The following is an 18,810-nucleotide window of genomic DNA, read 5'->3' as shown; positions in this document are numbered from 1 at the left end:
ACCTCCAGACAGGGGCTTTAAAGGAATATTCCCAAGCAGCTGCTGACATTCCTTTTGTTTCAGGGAGGTTCCCTGTCTTCTCCAGCCCTTCAGGGACTGCCTATTTTCACGTTTTGTTGTGAGAAAGAAAAACCGCATCTGTTCACCTGTCTGAGCTGATGAGCTTCAGGACCAGGAGTCCTCTTTCCGTGCCATCTGGGCTTTTAGACACCTCCAGCCTTGCTGGTGGCACCCCATCTCTTCTGCCTCCACCTCCCCCTCTACCTGTTTCTGCACCACCAGCTTATACAAGGGGCTCCTACACCATTTTCACTGTCCCTGGTGCCACTGGCTCCCACTTCTCCTGCCCTCGCTATCAAGGAGTGAAAGGCACTCCAACCTGCTGGGCCACCTCCGCATGAAGTTCAAACGGGAGCGCCTTCCCAGTCAACATGAAGAGGTCCAGGGACCCCTCCCTGGGCTGAAACCACCCACTTTACACAGGCTCCCTAGGTAAAAAGTGGCCGTGGGGAACAAATAGACTGACTTTTCAGGGGGCCCAAGTGCAACATGTTCGGTATTTAGACTAAATTTGTTACTTTAATTAAGACAGGCATATCTTTAAAGTTATCAGCTTTAAATATAATACTTTAATTCTATCAAGGTTTACCGAAGGTCAAATAAGCTCCTGTTATCACTGTTGCAATCTGTCAGCAAAAAGAGGACTTAAAACCTGGCTGTCTCGAAATTTTTGAGGGGTGCCTGGGGTGGCTCTGTCAGTTAAGCGTCCAACTCTTGATTTGGGCTCAGGTCATGATCTCACGGTTCGTGAGTTCGAGCCCCATGTCAGACTCCACACTCCTATCACAGAGCCTGCTTGGGATTCTCTCTCTGCTACTCTCTCTGCCCCGAGCGCCTGCTCGCTCTCTCTCCCTCTCTCTCAAAATAAATAAACTTTAAAATAATAAAAACAGGTAGGTTAAATACATAAAAAAGGTTTATTGCTTTCAAAATATTTGGTAACCTAAAACTTTGAAGGTTTGCTAAGTGAGATGATAAATAGGATTGAATCGACTGGATATCTAAATCTTTTCCAAAAGATATGGACTGCTAAAGCTTTGTTTACCAAACACAGGTTTATCTGCTTTGCCTTCTTGTTGCAGAGAAACTGAAGACACTTGGGCCTGTCGGGAAACATGCTTTATGCTGTATTGAAAGACTGTACTATGGAAAAATATCTGTTTTTAGAAATTATGAAATGTATTTATAAATTTGCCTATCTAAAGAATACTGGTGTAACAGTTCACAATCAGTTACTCTTTCATTTCATTGGAAACTAAGGTTTCTAACAGTTAAAATTCTGTTAAATATAATTAAGAATAATGGAATAAGGAAAGTAATTCTGTAGGAGATACATGGGAAAGACAGAAGGAATGGAAATACATTTTGTTGAGGGAAAACGAAAGTAATTTTGTCCTAAAAGGAGGCTGGTTATTTGGAGAGAAATGGCTTATGATAAAATTTGAATGAAAAGGAAAGTTGTAGAAGGTTTGTGAAGAGAAATCTTTGGAAAAGAACTTCATTGCGTGGTCAGGACTAAGGCTGAAGTGAATGGATTTTAAAAGTACACTGGTATAAGACTGAAATTCTGCTTCTCTCTCTGTTATAAAGACAAAAAATTTTCAGATTGTTGGTCTGCTCTTGATAAGAAATTGTAAACAGTTTCTTTTTCTTTATCTGTCCAGAAAAACAAAGCTATGTTTTGTCTTTTTCAGGTCTTTGATTACTTAAGAGAATTGAAACTTCTAAATATTAAGGAAGCTAAGTTTTGCTAACAATTGTGTAACCTTCTGTAGAATCTACTATTGCCACCTTTGGTAAATATATCATTAAATATTAAGTTTTATAATGGCCTGTAATCCTATTTAGGCACGTGCTTTAAAACTTTGTGAGGTTACAGCAATTGCACTATTAGGTATTTATCCAAGGGATACAGGTGTGCTGTTTCGAAGGGGCACAGGCACCCCCACGTTTATAGCAACACCATCAACAATAGCCAAAGTATGGAAAGAGCCCAAATGTCCATCAGTGGATGAATGGATAAAGAAGATGTGGTATATCTATACAATGGAGTATTGCTCAGCAATCAAACAGAATGAAATCTTGCCATTTGCAACTACGTGGATGAAACTAGAGGGTATTTATGCTAAGCGAAATTAGTCAATCAGAGAAAGACAAATACCATAATGACTTCACTAATATGAGGACTTTAAGAGAAAATAGATGAACATAAGGGAAGGGAAGCAAAAATAATATAAAAACAGGGAGGGGTACAAAACTAAGAGACTCTTAAATATGGAGAACAAACAGAGGGTTACTGGTGGGGTTGTGGGAGGGAGGATAAGCTAAATGGGTAAGAGGCATTAAGGAATCTACCCCTGAAATTACTGTTGCACTATATGCTAACTAAGCTGGATGTAAATTTAAAAAATAAATTAATTAAAAATTAAAAATAAATAAATAAAAGTTCTGACATTAACAAACTTCCTGAGATTTAAATGGTAAATGAAGTCTTTTTGACTAATTAGACTTATTTATTTGGTATGTTGCTTGGAAAGCACTGTCAACCTTATAATGATAAACCTTCTTAGGTTATGTTATATGGGTAAATGCTAAAACTATTCTAGAAAATATATAAAATTCCTTACGTTTTAATATGTTTAGCATAAGGTCATTGCTTGATATTCTGATTTTTGAAGTATTATGTGTCACAGAAGTAACTGGATTTCCTAGTCAGCTACATTACAATGAACTCTCACATCAAATCTTCATTTTTTTTATGAGTGAATTTTATTTTTTCATTTATTTTGAGAGAGAGAGAGAGGGCACCAGCAAGGGGAGGGGCAGAGAGACAGAGAGAGGAAGAGAGAGAATCGCAAGCAGGCTCCATGCTGTCAGCTCAGAGCCCAATCCGGGGCTCAATCCCACAAACTCTGAGATCATGACCTACACTGAAATCAAGAGTAGGATGCCCAAATGACTGAGCCACCCAGGCGCCCCTCATATCAGATCTTTAACCACATCCATTTCTGAGCTTTTTTTGGTTATTTATAGTTATTGTTCTAATGCTCTTGCAAAATGTGTTTCATCTTCAAAGAGACTTATGAAAAGGAATATGACAAATACAGGTATTTGATATCTTTAGGATAAAACTAAACTGTGTAAGAATTTCCAGAACTAATAAGAAAGCTGCATTCAAACAGAACAAAAATCACATGGGGCTGAATGAACTAAGGAAGATGATTATAGTTTTTATGGCTTTTGTTTGAAACATTGCTTGTTCTCTAATGTTTGCTCTCCTAGATTTAAGGAAACTTTCTCTTAAAATATCCATGGTTTACAGAAATATGATAAAGTATTCCCTTGTGAACAAATTGAAGCATTCAACTTTTCTCTTTACCTGAACCCTCTGAAATTCAGAAACTCAGTTGAGTTCTCTTTCTTCCATAGCCTATAGTTATTTGCGTAAGTTCAATGAGAATCTGTTCTTGTAACGGGACACCACTGAAAACATGGGTTATTTTACCACCAAAGCTTTAACCAGAACGTCATATTTGAGAGAGACATGCATAGACTCAGATATGATGAGACAGCTTTAAGGAATTAAGGCCGACTTTATGGAGCCAATGCAACCTTGGAAATGTTGGTTTGATACCCTGCTTACAGAGTTCCCGCAGCCTTACCAGGTGAATAAAGAGGGTCAATTCCTGGCAGTTGTAGGAACTTCAGGATATTTGGGGGACCTCAAGGAATACACCCAAATCTACAGGTATTGTAGCAGTCTGATGACAAACACTTAACTTGGCTCTGGCCTCAAGAGGCTCCTACAAGTTTCAATAATGCATCCTTAGAGGCATCTGGGTAGCTCAGTCAGTTAAGCATCCGACTGTTGGTTTCAGCTCATGTCACGATCTCATGGTTCGTGGGATGGATCCATGCATTGGGCTCTGTGCTTTCAGGACAGAATTCTTGGAATTCTCTTTCTCTGTCTCTGCACCTCTCCTGCTCATGCTCCCCGCCCCCAAATAAATAAACTTTAAAAAATGCATCCTTGATGATAGCCATAGATTCTAGTTGTTTTTGTTTATTTGGTTGTTTGTTTGTTTTTTTAAAATAGGCTTCACATCCAGTGTGGAGCCCAATGTAGGCCTTGAACTTACGACCCTGAGATCAAGACTGGGACACTTAATGGACTAAGTCCCCAGGTGCCCCACAGATTCTAGTTTTGATTAATTTCTTTAAATGTTTGTTGTTTGCCTAAGCTAGACAACTTGAGGTAAACTTCGAAGAGACTGCCATAATAGCTCATATACAGATAATCTTCCTGCTTGTTACTCTGAGGGGATAATAAAAGGGACCCCATGTTGTTCATACAACAAACATATGATTACACAGCTGGACAATGGGATGGACTCCCCAATAACTGTGTAAGTCAGTTGTCACCTTGATCAGTTCCTTGGGGTTAGGATAACAAAATTGCTCTTTAAAAGTCAGAGCACACCCCACTCCATGGGGTTAATTAACTATGAACTTGTACAAATAATGGATGGCCCCACCTTGCTTTTAGCTGGATTGGAGAATGCACTGGGGAATGCCCTTATCTCCCGGGACACATCCTCTCCCACTTGCCAATGAATCCTCATAATTAGAATATTGTTAAGACTAGACATCAGGCAAAGAAGGCTTCTTAATGGTTTTATCCCTTAGCCATACTTGTGCTGGAAGCCACCATTATTGACGTAAAAGTGAGAAATAGAGGCTTTAGCCAAGCATATAGCAGCCACCTTTAACCCGACTCAACACACAAGTCACCCATAAAATCAAAAAGTGGCCCTCCAAAACTTAATGTCCCTTGACATCCTGACTGCAAGATAAAGGGGAAGTTATTATGCTAATATTGAGATTAAATGTTGTGTGTGTGTGTGTGTGTGTGTGTGTGTGTGTGTGTGTATATCCCAGATGACTCTGCTAATGTATCCCAAGTTTTAGCAGATATACACATACAAACTAAGGTAATGTCTCACTCCTAGCCCTATCAATGTTTGGTTAAATTCTTGGTTGGGAATGGGACTACAGACTATCTTAAAGGGTCTTCTTATCACACTTTTTTTTAAGGTTTTATTCTTAAGTAATCTCTATACCAATTGTGGGGCTTGAATTCACAACCCAGAGTTAAAGTCACATGCTCTACCTACTAAGCCAGCCAGGCACCCCACACTTCTTATTTTTATTGTAATATTAATCCTAGTGTGTTGTCTCTTTTGCTTTATTCTCTCCTATTGTCGAGGTACAGGTAAAACTTCCTAACTCCTTCACCCAGCTGACAGATGATCCTTACTACACAAAACAGTCCTTCCTCAATATCCGCTCTGGACTCTACAGCAATGGGCTTCCATAATAGTTACTTGTAGGGACAGAGAGCAACCAGTTCAGTCCATTAGTAGGGACATCTCTACGGCCTCTGTCAGCTTGAAGAAGTTACAGCACATGGGCCCTTCAGCCTTCAACAACCTTAAAGATTTTAGGACTGAGAATTGGTCACAGAGGAAATGATGAGGGATAGAAGCAGAAAAATGTTCACTGTTAGCCCCAAAGGCTGACTTCTAGCCTGCATAGTTTTGATAAGGATCAAATAAGTGCTGGTTGCTACATTCTTAAAGGGTCTTATAACTGCCTGTGTATCTTATATCTCACCAATAGTTATATTGAACTGAATGATAAATACCAGAGAAATCTTGCAAACGTACTTTTACGAGTACAAATTCAAAGAAGATATTTATGATCTAATACTCCCTGCACATTCCACCCCCCTTGAGTACTAAGCGTGTAACCACCAGCTTCATACAACAAAAGTGCAATTCTTTGTGCCCACGGGTCCTGACCCCTGACCCCGTGCTACTTAAAAAAACCTGTTAAGTTGCAGCATACAATGTCTCATGAATTCTTTCTTGGCCATTGTGTTCAGTGACCCCGGACCAGATGGGAGTGACTACCCAGTTTTGGGGGTGATGGAACTGTCCTATATCTTAATTGTGGTACTAGTCTCACAACTGTATTCATTTCTCAAAATTATCAAACTGTTGTTAAAAACATAAAAGCAGGCCCAAATTGGACCAGCTTATGCTAAGCCCCAAGTCACCAAACCAAGACTTAATTCACTTTCAGCTCTGCCAGAAAGGGAATCCCACACCCATCAGGCATCTCCCAATCAGCACCAGTTAGGTCATCTGCCCGACAGCCCCCAGCCAGCCTCCAGGAGAGGTGCCTGCAGTAACCAACTGGCTTTTTTGTTTAGTAGAATCTCCTCGTTCCCACTCCCTTCTGCCTATAAATGCCTATCAATTTGTGTATCTCCTTGGAGACGCTTCCTATCTGCTAGACTGTATGCTGCCCAATTCATGAATCAATGACCAAAGCCAGTAAGATCATTAAAATTCACTCAGTTGAATTTTGTTCTTTAAAACTGTACTGCATACACATCATACCTTCAGGGACTTGACTGAGAAAAATAATTCAGAATTAAAAAAAAAAAACTAAAAAAAAAAACCCTCTTTGATATACAATCTAAGTGAAAATAATTATTACAATTTTCTTGTTAAATTATTTGGTATGTTTGTATTTTGGTTTTCTAAAAAGCTTTACTTATTCTGCAATAAAAAAATAGATTTTAAAAATGTGGACCATTAGAACACACATGGATAAAGTTCTAACAATCCAAATGGATTAGGAAACAGTTTCAGGTTTTCTTTTGGCTTCAATTTTATTTTTAAGGTTTGAAATAATTTAAAGAAAGTCCTTCTTGGTTAGGTTCATCAGAAGCTTCAAGGAAATTAGAACGTTTTCATTTCTATGGATGTGTTGTTTCATACGGAGGAGTCCTGGGGTGAGCCAATCCTTCAGTATTCAAATTGCTAATTCAGGGATAAAACTGTATTTACAGAACTGTTAAATGTTAAAATTTACATGTAAAATAGGCTTGACAATAGGATATCCTGTTTTGGAAGCTGGAGTCAAAAGATCCCAGAATCTACATTCTCTAACCCACTGAGTCCCCAAAACAGTGACTCTTAACACTGACTCGAACACCTGCATAGCTTATTAAAATGCAGATGTCTGGGTTACAGCCATTATTTACATACTCAGAATCTTGGGGATGGGTCCCAAGAATCTGTTAAGCTCTTCAAGAAATTCTTATGCACATTACCACTTGAGAACTCTTGACCAGATAAAAGTAATATGGCCTAGATGTGGGGCTTTGCCAGGGTTCCAACTGATGGTTGAGACCCTAATGGCCAATTCAAAGAAAAGAAGGAATTCTATTGCTGAAAGCAATTATGCTCTTTTCAAATTTAAATTTATTCTGAAAAACAGTCAGGTTTTATTAGGCTAATAACTGTGACTATAAATATACCCATCTTTTAAGGAGACACAAGTTTAAAATGTTTCCTTTCTATAAATGTGAAATGTTTGTGCAAATGTAATATAAATTTATACACTTACACCTACAACCTTCCAGTTTCCCTTGCACGTAAGTACCTTTGTGTGCCTTCTCTTTCAAATCTCTTAATCCAGGCTTTAGGAGTAGAATAAAAGATGGTCTGAAAGTAATTGAGTTTCTGCATTTTTTTTTCACCTCAAGACTGCATTTGTGTAACCAAAGAATGTTGATTTTAAGAATGAATGGTTTTGATATTATTTTAATGATAAGAGACACACATTCCAAGCTGCTATAAAATTTGTGAAGTATTTTGAAACATCTTTTAAAATGGCTGAAAATTATTTAATCACTCCTGAGTGTATTTTCTTATAAAATACACAGTAAAGAAAAACTTTAAATTTAACCTAAATACAAATTTTACCTATTTTCCCTTGAAAATGGCTCTATTTTAAATATTTTGTGAGCCCAACACTAAAAGAACTTCAGAGATGTTAAAATAAGGGTTTTGCCTTCTTTTTACTTCTCCGTGGAATATAATTCCCAGAAACATTCAAACAATCTTGACCATGCATATATCACAATTAAGCATTTCAGTGGAAACCACGGTCAAAAACACAGGTCACTCTATAAACCATGTTTATTGACAAAGGAGACAGTAGTATACTTAAAAAAAAAAAAAAAGTTGCCATACTTACTTTTTTACAATGAAAGACACAAAAGGAAAGAATAAATAATTAAAAGCTAAAATATATAGTACATATTTAAGGGTGAAAATCAGGACAAAGAGAGGGGCACCAAATTGTACTAGTAATCACTCTATTTGTCAACTCCTAAAACTCAGTTAAAAAAACAAAAATAAAAACTCAGTCTTTTTTAATGACATTGTTGTGATATTCACATGATTTTTTATATTGTATAATAAAACATACCGACATTCAGAAGATCGGTATAACTGAGTGGAATAATATTTTCCAAATTCATGATGTTACAAAATCACACGTAGGGATGGGGGCACCTGGCTGGCTCAGTGGGTAGAACATGTGACTCTTGATAGGATTTCTACAATTATCTTGAAAAAGCTATTAAAATGTACTTTTAATCCTTTTAAGACGTACTCTTTCCTTTTTCTTCTACTAGCCAGAAGAAATTTGTAAAAATGTATAACAATGCCACTTGTCTCACTAATATTTTTGTTTCAAAAGTTATTTTTCATAAAAATTATTAATCTTTAATGGGCACATGTTGTCTATATTCATATTATTTATTAAATAATTTTTAAAAAAATTCGAGTTCTCATAGCTAACACAATAAATCTTAATAAATACAACCCATATAAACCAAGCTTTCTCAGGTCCTGAGTAATTTTTAAGAGTTACAGAGGGGTCCTGAAACAAAAGGTTTCAGAACCACTGATCTAGACAAGAAATACCCAGCGAAAAAGAATTGAGCTTATATTTCTAGTACTTGCTAGAAGTAAAAGGCTTATTTTACCTTGCCACAACTTCTCTAGGATCGCTTTCATTTCCTGGTTATATTATTACACATTAACCTTTATCATAATTCAGCTCCACTTGTAATACCCTGACATGTGATGCCTAGGTGCTTTCATAAGCAATGAGCTATGGTACTCCACCCTTAGTGTACCAATCATAGAAACTTAACATTGACAGAATTCCATAAAGCCACACTTCCTGCCGTGACTCTAAGTAATCTGCTACGTAGAAAGTTTCTGAAACTATATTAAGGAATTACATCATATGATATAATTAGAAAATGCTTTTAAGGAAACAGTATCTCCAAACTCTAAGAATTTCGAGTAGAAAAAGTTACAATTCACTTCCTTGTGTCCCTAAATGATGTGTTTGAAAATAAGTGCGGGGGCGCCTGAGTGGCTAAGTTGGTTAAGCACCCAACTTCGGCTAAGGTCATGAAGTCAGCAGTTAATGAGTTCAAACCCTGGCATCAGGCTCTCTGCTGTCAGTGCAGGACCTCCTTCAGATCCTTGGTTGGTCTCCCTCTCTCTCTCTGTCCCTCCCCAACTTGCACTCTCTCTCTCTCTCTCAAAAATAAAAGAAATTTAAAAACTAAAAATAAAAAATAAGTGGAGAGATTCTACTATCTCTTCTCACCAACGTAGATTTGATTAGAACAATGCTTTTTTTTTTTTAATTTGAGAGAGAGCACGTCAACAGGGGAGAGGGGCAGAGGGAGGGAGTGGGGGGACAGAGAGACAGAGAGAGAGAGAGAGAGAGAGAGAGAGAGAGAGAGAGAGAGTCTTAAGCAGGCTCCACAGTCAGAGGCTCCACTGACCTGAGCCAAAACCATGAGGACGAGGTTCAATTGACTGAGCCACCCAGGGGCCCCTAAATTTGCTTCAAACAATTCTTAGAAGAGTACAAAGCATTCACCCTCTGACCAAGAGTAAATTTAGAAAAAAAGAGAAAATGGAAATTATTACACTTTAGAGCAGGCAATTTTCCATCAAAGTTTGCTGTATCAATCAATATTAATGTCAAAAAGTAGGTTTCATGAACAGGTGAACAACTGGTGACAGTCATGAAAACTCTCCACTTGACATTTAAATATTAAGGACCGAGGTTCTGGGCAAGAATAAAGCCAGGGTTTATAGTCACCATACACTTCGATATCCCATGAAAAGCAACCTGTGACCAAAACTCCACTCTAGGACATTTTAATACTCCTGGAATGTGGTTCCACAACTCTCATATCACTGATTAACCATCAGAGCCTCAACCTATTATAAGAAATGCTGGAGCTGAAGAATAGAAGCAAAGAACCCTAACTATATAGCTAATTGTCACACATTGTTAACATGAAGGGACTGATAATACTGTAGTATGTAACAATGTTTAGTCTTTTTTAAATTTTATTTATTTATTTATTTTTTAAGTAAACTTCACTCCCAAGGTGGGGCTTGAACTCACGACCCTGAGATCAGAGTTGAATGGCTCTACCCACTGAGCCAGTCAGCCACCCCTATGTTTTGTTTTGTTTTGTTTTGTTTTGTTTTGTTTTTCTTTAAGTAATCTCTATGCCCAATGTGGGGCTGGAACTCACAATCCCAAGCCTGAGTCTCACACTCCTCTGACTGAGTGTGAACCAGCCAGCTGTCCCTGAACAAATGACAATCTATGTGGAACCCAAAGACAATACTACATATAGAGATAGCTTGAGATTATCCGCATTATCTGTCAAAGGGAACATGGGATTCTTGTTCATTTTCCCTCCATTCTCTGGTGACTTCCTCACAGGGTTTCCTATAAGCATAGTTTACAGCACTCTTTTACCTTTAATTCCTATCTTTTCTAGATCTATCTCTCCTGTTTTCATTTTATTATTCCTCTGCAGTCTCACCGTGTATCTCTCACCTTTTACTTATAACTAGCCTTCTCACAATCTGCCCAAGAATTATTTGTAGGCCTGTCTCTCCTAATAGATCAAAAACTCCCTGGTGTTGGAGATTCATTTCGGTATCTTCTAGAGTATACAGCCCAGTGCCTTACATGTGAAAGGTGCTATTTAAAAAAAACTGCAAACAAATGTTGGCAAAGATACAGAGAAAATGGAATCCTTGGGCACTGTTGGTAAGACTGTAAAATGGTGCAATCACTATTAAAAAAAAGGTATGAAGATTAAAACAATTAAATTAGACCATTAAAAATAGAACTACCATATGATCCAGCAATCCCACTTCTGGGTATATATGCAAAAAAATTGAAAGCAGCGTCTGGAAGAGGTATTTGCATGATAAGGCTCATAGCAGTATTCACAACAGCCAAGAGGCAGAAGCAACTTAAGTGTCCGTCAACAGGTGAATGAAAAACAAAATGTAGTGATATACACACATACACCAACATTCAATGGAATATTACCCAGCCTTAAAAAAGAAGGGAATTCTGTCTCATGTTATAACAAGGAGCCTGGAGAACATTACGCAGAGATAAGCCAGTCACAAGAGGACAAACACTGTTATGATTCCATGTATACGAGGTATTTCAAGTAGTCAAATTCACAGCGACAGAAACTAGAAGGATGGCTACCAAGAGCCGAAGGAGCGGGGGCCGGAGGGGGGGGAAGAGGATCACTGTTTAATAGGTGTAGAGTTCAAACTTGCAAGACGAAATGTTTTGGATATCTGCCGCACAGCAGTGGGAACACGCTTCACTCCACTGAGCTGTGCGCTCACAAATGATTAAAACAGTAAATTTTACGTTATTTGTTTTTTACACCACCACAAAAATAGACAGATAGATAGATAGATAACTTTAAAAAGAACAGCCCTGCTGTACAAGATTATCTTGAAGGTCTTAGTTTGGCTAATTTGGTCAGAAAAAAAGCTTGGTGGCAAAGAGAAAACAAGCATATGGTGAGAGGAGCAAGCCAACAGGGTGGCTTGACCCGCCTAGGAGCCTCTCCTCCTCCCCCTTTTCCCCCAAACAGGGTTACTTTTCGTTTTCTCCCACAGTTTAGAGAACCTCATCCCCACCCCCACTCCCTCACCCACTACAGGAGCCATACAAAAGCAGAACTTCCTGGGGACAAAACTCCACTTAGGCTCCTGCTGCTGGAGACTCAACTCCTCCTGGCAGGAGCCCTTGAAACATTTATGTGAAATAAGCCTTTTTTAAAATACTAGTTTATCCAAACTCTGGGCCAAGGAACACATTTGAGTAGAGGTGACATAGAGGAGAATTCACTTATTTAATGCAATGAAATATGAAGAGTTAAGGGCTACAGTGAGGCAATAAATCTTAAAAGTTATCAATTAGATAATTTCTGCTAAAAACCTAGATGTGAGAACCAGGGGTAGTGACTTCCATTTAAAAGCAAACAGCATTTTAAGCACCCACGTGTCCTGAAACTCTTAGACCAAGACATCCCTAGAGCAATGCTGGGTGCAAGGCATGTTACACCCGTTCTTCCCCTCACTTAAAATATTTTTTAGGATGAAATCCACTTTTAAAATATTTGATTTTTAAGGAATCGCTACACCCAAATCTTCTAGTCAGACAATCAAAAACGACTCCAAACATTGCCAAATATCCCCTTGGGGGTAAAATCCTCCCCTCCCGGTTGAGAACTGCTAATACAGAGGACTTAGTCCACTTCTTTTTTTTTTTTAATTTTTTTTTTTTTAATGTTTATCTTTATTTTTGACAGAGAGAGACAGAGCATGAGCGGGGGAGAGGCAGAGAGAGAGGGAGACACAGAATGTGAAGCAGGCTCCAGACTCTGAGCTGGCAGCACAGAGCCCAACGTGGGGCTTGAACTCATGAACCGTGAGATCACAACCCGAGCCGAAGTCAGATGCTTGACTGACTGAGCCAGCCAGGCGCCCCATAACTCAGTCAACTTCTAAAGTCAGACCCCAATTTGTTGTGGCCTGTTGCTGTTTTATACCAGCTTCTCCCTCTCTTTGGTTACTATGGTAACGTTAAACATAAGCTCACACTATATTCTTGGTAAACTTTTCTGTTATGAAGAGAAAAGAGGCAGGCTACAGATTCTAACAGAAATATGGGTATTTACCTATAACGCTTCTAAATTAATAGCTGAAAAAGGCTTCTTGGTTACTTGAAACACAAGGTGTAAGAAGTTTCTAGATACTAAAATAGGCTTTTCAGTGCCTGAACATAAAATCTATTTGTCTAGATGCCTGGCTGGCCCACTTAATAGAGCATGCAATTTCTGATCTCAGGGTCCTGAGTTCAAGCCCCACGTTGGATATAGAGCTTACTTAAAAATAAATGAATGAATGAATGAATGAATGAGTAAATAAAGTTTTATACGTTGTATTCAGCAGTGGATAACATCCATAAACAAGATAGGTAACTATAAAAATTAATACAGCTTTGGGCTCAGATGAAGGGAAGAGGACTTTTTGAATGAATAATACAAGAATGAGAAATCACTGTAGGAGAACAGGACAACATGGCTTTGGAATGGAATCAATTTGCATTTGAATCTGAACTTTCTGATCTTGGGTAAAACATTTAATCCCTCTGAGCCCAGAAAATAGGAGGAAAAAAAAAAGCCTCTTTTGTTTCTTATCTTGAGGAAGGGGATAGTCTTTTACCTATCTGTATTTCCACTATACCTGGAAAATAATGTCAAGAAATGAATTTTAAGTAAAAAATGTCAAGACTCCTTTCTTCTTTAAGAAATCATTCAATATTTGTAAGACCTCTTGCCCTTCCAATAAGTCAGCTCCACACCAAGGTTATTTAAAGGATCCATGAACGACTTGGGACTGACCAGGCATGGTAATGAATAGGTTTCTTTTTCAAAAGTCAAAAACAGGGCCCTTGAACAATGAGGTTTTATACAAAAAGATTTAGACTCGTCCTCATCCACAATTCTTACATTTGTAAGTAATCTTTAAGCCTAATAAGAATTCTACCATTTGGGTATCACGGGAGATGTTGGTATAGCACCATAGAAGCCCTCCACCAGAGAGGAGCAAGATCAAAATACAAGCCAAAAGGAGTGGGGGATCCTTCCACAGAATCACCTTCACCTCCGATTGGCATAAAACAGGGTGGTGGTTAATCTTAGCTCTTTTACAGAGAAGAAAAGCTGTGAAAAGCTGAGCATTCTCTTTATGAGCCTTTCACTTTATTTCTATAAAGACCTGAAGATCTGAGTATTCAATGATAGTTAAAATTACCTTACATCAAAGGGTCGTACCAGTATGTTAACATCACACTAACAGGCAACCTACATTTTTATCCCCTCATCCCATTCCCCTCCAGCAAATACACAGTTTCAACTCTTCCCTCTTCTAGCTCTGGTGAGGACATCTAGTCTTTTCTGAAAAGTCTCAAGGAACAGCCCAGGGTCGTTTTCAGTAATTAGGAGAAACTGTCATAAAGAACATGCTTATAAAAGTCCCATAGCATATCACCTCACTGAAAAGGAAAAGGAAACATGAAACATTTTCTGCCAAGTGCAAATATAACACAATTTTTGCTTCCATCGTCAAAATAGATAACCTGGAGGAGTTTAGATGTCTAACTCTTTTTTGGGTCTAAAATTTGGGGTTAGATACCATGGGCAATGGAAATTTGCTAACTGTGTGCGGTTTTGGTAATTTACAAGTATAATGAATGAGATAAAAGGGCTTCGATTTTCCCAAAATTCAGAACACTACTTCATTCCAAAAGAGATGTCACCTATAAATTGCCTCCCTCTTCTTAAATTTTACGTTTGGTTGAACTTTCCCCTATGTACATCATTTGGTTACATAATCTGTGGCAAGGGACAGCTAGACAAGGAATATTCAACACTTTAACCAATGACAATGTTCAGGGTGCTGGAAAATGAATCTTTCCACAAAAGACACATCCAGTGTCAAAGAAAACCTCTTATATAGATCCTGACAAAGGACAAATTTAACGTCTAAGTGAGATCAACTTGAACAAAACATTCAAAATTTCTGAACAAGTTATGTTACCATGAATACCTTTCATCAGTGGACTTAAGTCACTTACAATGTTGGTAAAGTGTTAATATGCAGAGAAAAGCCACGTGGATATAGGTGAGTTATACTCTCTACGACACTCCCAATCCTGGGTTGGAGTCAGAAGGCTAGGCTTTCCAAAATGCCTAATGTGTCATGTGTTTGGTGTAATCTGAAATTCAAGATGTTCTGGGCCAGGCTGGTGACTTCCTACGGAACATGTTCAGACATTGTTTTAACTAGCAGTTTCTTAGTCTCTTATAAGTAATCATTTGTTCTACATTAGCTTGGGCTTCTTTATTCCTAAAGATCTTCCATTAGGCTTGAATGTCTTGTTATCTGTAATCAGGTATTTACACAGTAATATGTTTCCTTTATTTTGCACTCATCGTTAGCTATTCTGTGGCTAACCCCATCTGCCTTAGGGTGACGTGGAACAGCAACTCCTGAGGTCCTCTTAGCCTTCATCTCCTGACCCACCTGAAGTTTCTCAAAGGGCTCTGGGTCACTGTACTACCTAGGTAATGACAACATTATCATGAGTTTCCTTCACCTCAATGACTCCAAGACAGGCCAGAATTGCTAACCTTTGGGTCTAGGTGTCCAAATCCAACCATTCTTTTTTTTTTTCTTTTCCTTTTTTTTTTTTTTTTTTAAGATTTTTTTTTTTTAATTTAAATTTACTTAAGTAATTCCTATACCCAACTTGGGGCTCAAACTCATGACCCCAAGATCAAGAGTCACATGCTCTTCTGAATGAGCCAACCAGACGCTCAAAGTTACACCAACACTTAGAAATCACTTTTTTTTAAGATTTTTTTTTTTTTTTTTAAGTAATCTCTACAACCCAATGTGCGGCTCAAACTCACAAGCCTAAGATAAAGAGTTGCATGCTCCATCGACTGAGCCAGCCAGGTGCTTCTAGAAAGCTACAAATCTTATAGTAAGCCTATAAACTAAAACTACATGGTTTATAGCACAACCAGCTATAGAGAACATAGTAGAAAACACAGCTAATTCATTCATGGAAATTTAGCATTGGATAGTACAAACAGTTGCCAAATTCTCTACTGCTAATTTGGGCCAGTTAGCATAAAACTCATCGGATTTGTTTAAACGTATCTTCTTTTGGAAGGAAATGCTGAAGAACATGAGGAAATGACTGAAGAAGAGGAGAGAGAAGCTCATGTATCTACTGAAAAGGGGGTCAATTACACCCATGAACGACTTGGGTGTTCTGCTCTCAAAGAGTAAACAGGAAAAAAAAATCTAAATAGCTGAAGTCAGACTATCCTACCTAAAGGCTTTTACCTCTCAGTATTAAAAGGAGTATTTTATGCAAAATAAATTGCCCAAACTAAAACATTCAAAAATGTCAAATATTCTCAAGAAAACAATAGCTTGAGCCCTCCATACTTCAGGTAACACTTCTTCCCATAAAGGAAAAAGAAATGAATACATTGAAGGAACATACAACTACTGAATAGCTAAAAGAAAAATAAAGCAACAAGGAGCAAATGTGTTTCAAAGATCTACTATATAGACTACTAAATTAAAACTCATAGTATTTGTGTAAAAAAACTACTGCATATATTAATGTTAATTTTTATATTTAAAATAATCACTTTTCTCTTTTAAGCAGCAATTATCCCCCAGTATGATTCTTACTCAGTTGAGCTAAAGGATATAAGGGAGCAGCACCAGGATGTACATAGGCTGATAAAAGAGAATCCCAGAATTATAGAAAAAGGGTAAGGTACTGAGGGATGAGAAACAAAGTCCAGTACCTTTTCATTTGCACCCAAATCTTCAAAGAAATGAAACCATAGGTTATCAGTCTAGCAATTTATTTGATACTCGATCTAAACCATTTCAGTAATCTTCATGGATAGAATTAAAAGGTCACACCCCTGGGGCGCCTGGGTGGCTCAGTCAGTTAAGCATCTGACTTTGGCTCAGGTCATGATCTTGCGGTTTGTGAGTTTGAGCCCACGGTCAGGCTCTGTGCTGACAGCTCAGAGCCTGGAGCCTGCTTCTGATTCTGTGTATCCTTCTCTCTCCGCCCCTCCCCCACTTGTGCTCTATCTCTGTCTATCCAAAATAAATAAACATAAAAAAAATTTAAAGAAAAAAAGGACACACACCCCCCTCCCCGGGTGACAGATGAAAGCAACACTTGAGATCACAGCATAATGTATAAACTTGAGGAATCACTGCGTTGTACCCCTGAAACTAATGTAACATTGTGAGTCAGCTATACTCAAAACGTAAAAATAAAAATAAAAACATCAGACTCCTTTCAAGACTTTGGTCAACTTTGGTAAAGATGATCCACAATAAATATTATTACCTGGTTAATGGGAGACAGAATTTTGCAAAACAAACTCTCTCCTCTCTTCCCTAACCCATCTTTTATGAATAAGAACCCATAAAAATGGTACATTATTTATAGGAGAATGGGGTGGACAAGGATGAATCCACTTTATAAAGCAGGAATAAACTATGATACATATATTATTGATAAAGTAATTAAGAAATATAACTCACCATTTTTTAGGCTTTGACAATGGTTTATATTTGCTGTATTTTACACGCCATTCAAGAACTTCTTTACAGCGCTGACAAACTCCATCATGAAGCTTTGCATTAATTTTCTTAAAAACAAACAGAAAAACAAATTAAAAATTTCACTTGTGAGCCAGCATTGCAAACCCATGAAAAAGGCACATAAGAAATTTAACTTTTTTTTAAAATAGTAACCTATGGAGCGCCTGGGTGGCTCAGTCAGGTAAGCCTCCAACTTCAGCTCAGGTCATGATCTCGCAGTCCATGAGTTCAAGCCCTAACTTGGGCTCTGTGTTGACAGCTCAGAGCCTGGAGCCTGCTTGGGATTCTGTGTCTCCCTCCCTCTGCGCCCCTCCCCTGCTCACTCTCTGCTTCTCTCTCAAAAATATACATTAATAAATGAATCAATTAATTAATAATAAAATAGTAACCTAAATTTAATTGGTGTAATATTTTAAGATACAATAGGTGTATGTTTTTTTACACTATGTATTTTTACATGCATTACTCAAGTTGGTTCTTTTACAAAGGCAAAGATTCTTAATGAGGTGGAGCTCAGAATTAACCTTTTGGCAGGAGTATATGTTTTTAGATTTATTTATTTTGAGAGAGAGAGCGCAGGGGAGGGGCTGAGAGAGAAGGAGAGAGAGAGAGAATACCAAGCAGACTCCGCAATGTCAGGACAGAGTCTGATGCAGGGTTTGAACCCACGAACTGCGAGATCAATGACCTGAGCCAAAATCAAGACTTGGCAGCTTAACTGACTAAGCCACCCAGGCACCCCGGCAGGACTATTTTACAAAGTCCTCCCCATTGATTCTGATGTGCACAAGTGTGTGTGTGTGTGTGTGTTGAATGTTTATTTATTTACTTTTCAGAGAGAGACAGAAAGAATGCAAGCAAGGGGCAGAAAGAGAGGGAGACATAGAATCTGAAGCAGGTTCTGTGCTGATGGCGGGGCTCAAACTCACAAACCGTGAGACCATGACCTGAGCTGTAGCCAGATGCTGAACCAATGGAGCTACCCAGGCTCCCCCTGATGTGTACAAATGTTAAAACTCAAATTTGTACAGACAGGATATGTGCATTTTACTGCGTGTAGGTTATATTCAATGAAAATATAATAAAAACCTAATTCATATTTTAAGCCTACTGTTTCCAACAATTCGAACTTTACCACTGAGAAACAAGAAAATACGCTGAGAAATTATAGTCCCAAATTGTCAACCTGGAGGCGTGTGAGCAGAGACCAGGATACCTGAGAAAGGAGTGTCAGGGAGAAGCAGCT

General features: G+C 38.2%; 1 protein-coding gene across 3 annotated transcripts in view; it reads right to left on the bottom strand.

Annotated features, from left to right (window-relative positions):
• The window catches only part of CD4H9orf85 (chromosome D4 C9orf85 homolog), a 106,479-nt gene that overhangs the window by 51,597 nt on the left and 36,072 nt on the right, over nucleotides 1–18,810 (bottom strand). For all 3 annotated transcript variants that reach the window (XM_042964763.1, XM_042964764.1, XM_007077490.3), the window contains exon 2: nucleotides 17,505–17,611. In XM_042964763.1, coding sequence (XP_042820697.1) covers nucleotides 17,505–17,611 — 107 coding nt within the window. The remainder of the gene's footprint in view (nucleotides 1–17,504; nucleotides 17,612–18,810) is intronic.

Source organism: Panthera tigris, chromosome D4, assembly GCF_018350195.1.
Source record: "Panthera tigris isolate Pti1 chromosome D4, P.tigris_Pti1_mat1.1, whole genome shotgun sequence".
NCBI classification, from domain to species: Eukaryota; Metazoa; Chordata; class Mammalia; order Carnivora; family Felidae; genus Panthera; species Panthera tigris.
This window is presented reverse-complemented; position numbering and strand designations above follow the sequence as displayed.